Source organism: Schistocerca nitens, chromosome 1 (genome assembly GCF_023898315.1).
Source record: "Schistocerca nitens isolate TAMUIC-IGC-003100 chromosome 1, iqSchNite1.1, whole genome shotgun sequence".
Lineage (NCBI taxonomy): Eukaryota > Metazoa > Arthropoda > Insecta > Orthoptera > Acrididae > Schistocerca > Schistocerca nitens.
In genome coordinates, this window is record NC_064614.1 from 771,918,309 (window position 1) to 771,926,253 (window position 7,945).

Sequence of the window (7,945 nt, forward strand, 5' to 3'; positions counted from 1 at the left end):
CTAAATATATGTGTAATGAAAACAACCTAAATTCTTCATTTAATACTTAAATAAATGTCTTAAATTTGTATGTAAACCTACAGCTAACGTAGGCGTAAACCGGACCTTATACTATGTTTTTGTTTTTATTGAGAAATAATTTGAAATGAGTGAAACCTTCCATATATAATATAAAACAGACTCTAATTAACTGCAATGCAGTGTAATATTAACTTAATGTTGTCTGTACCATAGAATCAGTGAATCCTATTAGTGAATGGATGTAATATCAAATAATAAATAAATAGTAAATAAAAACTGCTATGTGATCTTCTTGACTATTTGAAGGACGATAACTGCTTTTTGCCATCCGCTGTGGCCGAGCTGTTGTAAATAAAAAAGAGTAATGACTCGTTCCATGACCATGGATACTTCTCCTTAATTTGGTCCCATTGAACAATAAATAAATAAAAAATTTCTGCTGTGGGTGATGTTGGGACATACATGCTCATGTCTGCTGGCTGTGTATGCAAGTCATGACCTGTGCACCTTCACATTGAGAAAAATAGTGGGTCACCGTTCTTTTCCATTTCCATCATAATCTGTATGCTTCTTCACTGTTTATTGTGTTATGGGTGGAATTTGTGAAATTCCATTAATCAGTGGAGCTAAACAATAAAAATATTCTCAATATAGAAAGTCAATATTTCAGTTGCAGCAGTGTGCCATGAACTGCCATATCAATAAATGCTTCTATAAGGTGGTCTGTTGCTAATGAACTAATATGGGTCTCCATCCATTGCCATGTTCTTCAAGAAATTTTGCTTTCCCCCTGAGTAGTTGGTGTTGTCTACTTACTAGAGTATGCACACATGAACTACCTGCTTTCTAGTTTACTAATTGAAAACTGCAATTCAATAAAGCTATTTCAGGCAGAAAACCTTACAATTATCTTCTGGGATTTTTTTTTGCACAATATTTTTCAAGTATCTTGAGAACAAATAAGAGGAAAAGGTCAGTTTGTTCATGAATTGAAATAAATTGGTTTACAATGATCGTTTTCTTATTTTCTGATCACTGTACTTTGGTATCTTTTGAGCAGTGCATCATTCTAGGAATAAATGCCACTGTGTCATATACATTGCTATTTTGCTACTTGCTGACAGAATTCACAGTTACCAGGCAGGGGACAGACAAATAACTAGAGAAGGAACTTAACATCAAGTGCATCTGTACAAGTTGTTCTTTCTTAGTATGTAAGTTGGGTAGTGTTGACTGGCTCTCCCCTTTGGAATAGTATCAAGTGCTTGGGCAGGTTTCAACCAGTGTATATGTCCTAGTGAGATGGGGTGATGGCTAAGGAGAAGCAGTATGGCATTTAGCTATATAGTTTCCTGCATGTGGCGCATGGCCAATCAACAGAAATCTTCAGTCAATGGGACTCAAAGCCTTGTTGTTAGTTCTGGAGGCATGCCGAAGGATGCTCAGTGTGCTTTGTAGTGACTGATGAAGAGCATTTATTTTTAATGAAACCATTACAGCCATTTCTCTGGCTTACTTGGGTCCTATTGAATCTGGTGAGGGGGTGTGGGCTCTGTGGCATCCTTTATATCAGGTTCCACCTGTGGGCACATGTCTTAGTGACATAGTGTAGTGTTCATGGAGTAGGAGATGATACTGACTACATGTGTTTCAACTTGCTCTCTTATGGTACTGCAGATTGTTGAGGAGTTGCTGCTTTGTCTACTGTGATGTCCGTTCATAAAATAACAGAACATTTGAAATCAGGCATCAACAGAGGTATTTAGTGATATGCAGTTGGTAGCACCACCTTGCACATTGGATGCTTTGTAACTATATGTTTTTGGAGCATTTATATCTCTTTTAGTTTATATGATATTGTTATTTGAGTGCAACACTTTAGGTGTTAGTGGTGATTTTTGAAGTCTGTGATTTTTTGGTGCAATGACACAATGTAAAATTTTGCATGAAACTGGGGAGAAATTCTACAGAAATGTTTCAGCTTTTGAAACAAGCTTAGAGAGCTGATGCTTTCAGTTGTATACAATGTTACAAATGGTTTTCATGATTTGAAAGTAGTTTCCAGTCAATGGGTAGGCCTTCTGCTTCAATTGATGACTCATATGTTGGAAAAATCAATGGTTTGATTCATGCAAATTGCTGATTGTCAGAGAAATCACAGAAGAGATTAGTATCTCAACAGGGTCATCCTATGAAATTTTGATGGGAAAGTTGAACATGCACTGAGTCCTAGAAAATTTATGACTCAGCAACAGAAAGAAAATCAAGTGGATGTATGTCGGTAATTTTTTGAACACACCAATGATGATGAAGTATTCATGCAAAGAATATTAAAGGGAGATGAATGCTGGATTTGTAGCTATGACGTTGAGACAGAAGTGCAAACATTGAAACTGATTGGCAGAGGATCTCCATGCACCAAGAAAGCTTGTCAGTCTCAGTTCAATGTGATGCTCACTGATTTTTTTTTTTTTTTTTTTTTTTTTTTACTTTAACGGAATTGTACATTTTGATTTTCTGCCTCAAGTTGAAACAATGAACCATGTGTACTAATGAACCATGTGTTCTATCAAGGCATTTTGCAGCGGTTAAATGAAAAAATCCACAAAAAGAGTCCAAAGTTGAGGTGAGACAACTCATGAACTTTCACCATGAGAGTGCACCCACCCACACAAACATACACACACTGTCAATTCATTATTTTTGTGCCAAAAATCAGATGTCCTCCTACAGCCTCCTTACTCACCAGGTCTGGCTCCTTGCAATTGCTTCTTATTTTGCAATAGACATCAGTACTGAAAGGAAGCCATTTTCATAGTACTGACATCATCACAGCAAATTAGTCACAGACTTTAAAGGTCATCTCAAATGAAGCTACCCTGGACTGCTTTATGAAATGGAAACACCACTGAGAAAAGTGTTTGAATAGGGAAGGAGAGTACTTTGAAACAGATAAGAACCAATAATCTCTAAAATTGAGAATAAAGTTTAAAAAGATGAAGTTCATTTATTTTTTGAACAGATCTCATACATCATCTTGTGTGGATGCCAAATACTTGAAAAAAGTTGACCCCAATACATTTACATGACATTACATATGCATGTTGCACCTTGCTTTTGTACAATGTTTTACTGCCCACTATATTTCATAGTTTTAAGATTATTCTCTGGTTCTGTAATGGTTAATTAATCTGATTTACTATCAGTCTTAGTTGACAGACCTCTTCATGTAGTTTCAGCATTTCACATATTCTGATTGCAATTGAGACTTCTGGAATTAACATGTTGAACGTGTATAAAGATCTGTTCTGGTTTCTTCAAGCATTGATTGCATCTGCCCAATAATCTTACCTGTAAGTGTTCTAACAAATGAGATCCTTCAATATGCCCTGTGTTTTTTTTGTCATAGACCATTGGATCCATAATCAAAATTAATGTGATGAACAGGTAATTTTCAGAAGACTTTCTTGAAAGCTAGGAATCCAGTTACCTTTGAAAAAATGTCTTAATAAAATTGCTACATATACTATAATTCAATACAGAATTTGGTTCATGGGGAATAGTTGTTAACTAATGATTGGCAGCAGTGAATTTGGTTCATGGGGAATAGTTGTTAACTAATGATTGGCAGCAGTTTGGGTAGTGGATACAATGTGTGTGTGTGTGTGTGTGTGTGTGTGTGTGTGTGTGTGTGTGTGTGTGTGTGTGCCTGCCATTTATTCAGTGTTTCAACTATATGGTGAATAGGTACCTTTCTCCTCCCTTTACCAATCATTACATAGTATCTTGAAGTTAGGTCACTTTGTTGATGTGTGCCTTGACATAATGCATACTCTTAAGGAATCAGTTTCATAGTGGAATCAATTGGATGTGTTGAATGAATAAATAAATGAATGAATTGATTACATTTTAGATTCAACTCTATTTGTATCACAGCTTGCCTGTGTTATTTCCAGATTGTGCAGCTGGTGGCAGTGATGATTGGGTAATGGGCATAGCAAACATTTCTTTTGCTTACACTGTAGAAATGCCTCCTGCTGGTACAACACGTTTTCATCCATCTCCTTTGGATATACGGCAGTATGTCACTCCATTCTTTGAAGCAGTACGGACATTTGCACATCATGTTGCAGGATATCAGTGGTATGTCCACAATGGAACATGAGGTGTAGCCTGTATTGATTTTGTTAGTGATTCTGAAAGGAATTCTTAAAACAATATAAATTATTTACGTATAGTCTGATGCTTATTGTACAATTTGTAGTACAGTGAAACTCTTTGACAGTGGATAACTGGGATATTATGTAACCTTCTGTGGGTTTATTTAAATAGACTCCTCAACAATGTGCAATTTACAAGATTCATAATATTTCATTGTATTTCTTCAGCTTAATATTTTCTTCTTATATAGTATCATCACCTCATTATTCTCTGGAAAAGTCTGCCAATTTGGAAAATAATGAAAACAGTTCTCAAATGGAAATGAGTTATCATTTAGACTCAGAATAATTATATTTCAATAGAAAGCTATTTCTGTATCCATTCACCTACACTTCCACAAAAACCAATAACCTATGAAGCTGTTTTGTTGCCCTTTAAAATGAATGCCACAAATTAATCAATGCAACTATTTGTTTACCAGTATTTGCTATTTAATTTGTTATAAATTTGCACAATAACATGTTTTCATGTGAAATAGGATGAAATGTTGTAGTGATAATACGTATGCTACACTTTTCAAGTTTTTTTCCAGCTACACTTTGGCCATTTGCAAAATTGTTGTTAAGTCAGTTTGGTATTTTATAATGTTAAATGACTTTAGCTGCGGACTGCAAGTTGAAGAAATAAATGGCTGTGTAGTTATATATAATTGTATTTGGTGAGAAATTTTTCTGGTTAGTTACAGATATTATCAAGGAGATACGATTTCAATTTCTTTTTAAGGTATTTTTTATTCAGATTACTTCAAAATGGTCAAATATTTTCATGCTTATGCAACTTAATCATTTTAGCATCTCGCTAAGGATGAGAATGGTGAATGTGTTTTACCTTCAAGCATTACTATCGTTTTCCAACTGTGAATGAATTTTTTCTGCAAATCATGTTGCAACTGTAGTCACCATTGTCAGATGTTTATAAGAAATTCAGTTATTGAAACTTTATAAAGTAGACATTGAGTTGCAGACAGGCACACAAACAGACTGCTATACAAGTGAGATTTCAGGCCAAAGGCCTTCTTCTCTGCTTGTGGAAGCATTTAGGGATATGATGGGGCAGGGTAGGGATGGTAGATGCAATTGTGAGGTTTTGTTGGGGGGCAGAGAAGGAGAGAAGTAGAGGAGGGGGGAGGGGAGAAAAAGAGATAGAGTAGTGTAGTGGGCGTGTTGTTGGGATAGATGCCTGTGTGAGCAGGAGTAGGAGCAGGAAAGGGGAAAAATGCATGAAGGACAGGTATTAGCAAAGTCTGATGCCACAGGGGGCTACAGGAATGTAGGGTATATTGCATGGGGAGTTTCCGCCTATGCAGTTCAGAAAAGTTAGTGTTGGTAGGAATGTTCCTAGTCGCACAGGCTCTAAAGCATACAATGAAGTGAAGTACGTTGTGTTGGGCACCATTGTTGTTATTCCATCCTGGATTTTCCATTGTTTCATTATTAAAGCCAATCAGTTTTTCTTGTTCTGCACAATAGATGGAACCTTTTTTGACAGAAAATTGCTTAATATCGTTGTACAGTAACACATTAATCAGTGAAAATTTCCAAAATAAGTAAACTTTATTATATCCTCTATATGTAATGGCTGACATTGTAAATAAGAAAGAAATGTGTTTAATTTCAAATATCTATGATGTGATTATAAGGAATCATCAGTGCTATACTGAGTGATCAGAAACAGTCTGAAAATTTTGTAAATGTGTTGCAGAGTAGGTTCTGCTGAGAAATAATTGTCAAGAAAAAAGTTCAATATACACTGCAAGGGTGGCCAGATTCAAGCAGCCTGTCTGAAATGCATCACTTCTGAAAAAGGCACATTTTAACTGATAATGAGCATTTCAACAAGTGGTAACTTACAGCCCTGCAGATTTCTGTGCATTACTGCACTTTAGCATGCGCAAGTGCTTGAATTGGCACACACAATGACCTGATAGGCTAGCGCCAATTCTGATTAAATCAGAAATATTACAATGGTTCAAATTTTTTTATTAACAGCTATTTCTCAGAGCATCATACTATTCAACCATCTTACAAGATTTTCAGACTGCTTCTGGCCTCCCCATATATCCAAGATACTTTTACATTAAATTTCAGTAATTTATTTTTTGTAACACTTTGTCAAGACATTAACATGCAAAGGGAAGAGGGAGGGGGAAGATAAGTTTGCTATGCACATAATGAAGAATGTATGTTTTTGCTATCCTCACTGACACATTTTCAAGAAAACATCTCCTACAGTTATATCCTTCTGGCTGTTTCTAATAATTGCATAATTGTTATAGTATTTGTACAGAGTCATTACAAATCATTGGCTAATTTAAGAAGGCTATATTTCTATATTTACACATATACTTTGCAAACCACTGTGAAGTGCATAACATATGACATATCCCATTCCACCTGTTATTAGGATTTTTTCCCATTCAGTTTGTGTAGGGAGCATACGAGTAATGTTGTCTGAATGCCTTTATTTGTGGTGTAATTAATCTGATTTTGTCATTATGACTGCAATTGTGAGTGGTATACAGAGTGTCCCATTTATCTTGACCACCATAAATAACTGTTTGCCCAGATGCAAATTACAAAATGTTTCAAGAAAATGTTCCTTAGCTGTCAAGGGGACATCAATCAGCATGATTGCCTTCATTGCAGCTTTGTTTTTTACAAAGATATGAACAACGGTAAGACTTATTTATGTGGCAACCTGTATTTTTTATTCGGTGATTCATTTCCTCTCCTAAATAACTATTCAAAACTGTATCACAGTGTCCCATTCACTGAAACACAATGTTATTAATTACATCACACAACATTGACATTGACACTTCCAGCAGTGCAGGTACTCGGGGTAATGGAATACATTCATATGCTGACGTTGACAGAGGACAAATGTAAATATAAGTAGAATGCACACCCATCATTCTGTCAACCATCATCAGTTGAAGAGTTGTATTAGTAGAATGTACACCAATGAAGAGAAGGAGAAATGCTATCCATTACCGGAAATGTAAGTTAGTAGAACAATAATTTGCAATACTGTTTTATTATGTACGGGTACATTTAGTCCAGTAGTTTAATCCTTTTAAATACTGTTGTCTAGAGAAGGCATACAGTAAAGGCAGTCCTTCCTACAAACTGTGTCAACATAACGTTTCTTTTATTGTTTTTGTTGTTGTTGTTGTTGCTGTTGTTGAAGGTAGGCGAAATGCTATGCAGACAGCAGAACTGTACAGAGAGTGATATCCTGTAAAGAACCCACCTTCCTGATGGATGTTCTTGTCTTGTTGCGACACTTCAGGAAATGGGAAATTTCAACCCAGAACAATGAAAAAATCGTCGTAGCACTCACACAGATGAAGCTGCCAAAGTTATTGTTCTCACTTCCGTTGCTATAAATACACGTGTCAGCACGTGACAGCTTGAACATGAGATTGGCATTCCTATAACCAGTGTACATTGTATTCTTACATGTCACTGGTTCCATCTATACCATGTATACCTACATCAAGAATTGCATGTCAGTGATTTCCAGAATCTTTTACAGTTCTGTCAGTGGACACAGGAGCAAATCCTCACCAAACTGAACTTCTTCTCCAGTGTTCTATTTACTGATGAATGTTCCTTCTCAAACAAAGGACAGATAAACACAAGGAACATGCATTATTGGTCTAACGACAACCCACAATGTCTTAGACATGTGGAACATCAGC

The 7,945-nt window shown here is 35.9% G+C and overlaps 1 protein-coding gene across 1 annotated transcript in view; it reads left to right on the forward strand.

Annotated features, from left to right (window-relative positions):
- Positions 1-4,530, forward strand: part of LOC126202932 (carboxypeptidase B-like) — a 278,801-nt gene extending 274,271 nt beyond the window's left edge. The window contains exons 6-7 of the mRNA XM_049937068.1: positions 3,978-4,164; positions 4,410-4,530. Coding sequence (XP_049793025.1) covers positions 3,978-4,164; positions 4,410-4,530 — 308 coding nt within the window. The remainder of the gene's footprint in view (positions 1-3,977; positions 4,165-4,409) is intronic.
- Positions 4,531-7,945: the final 3,415 nt, after the last annotated feature.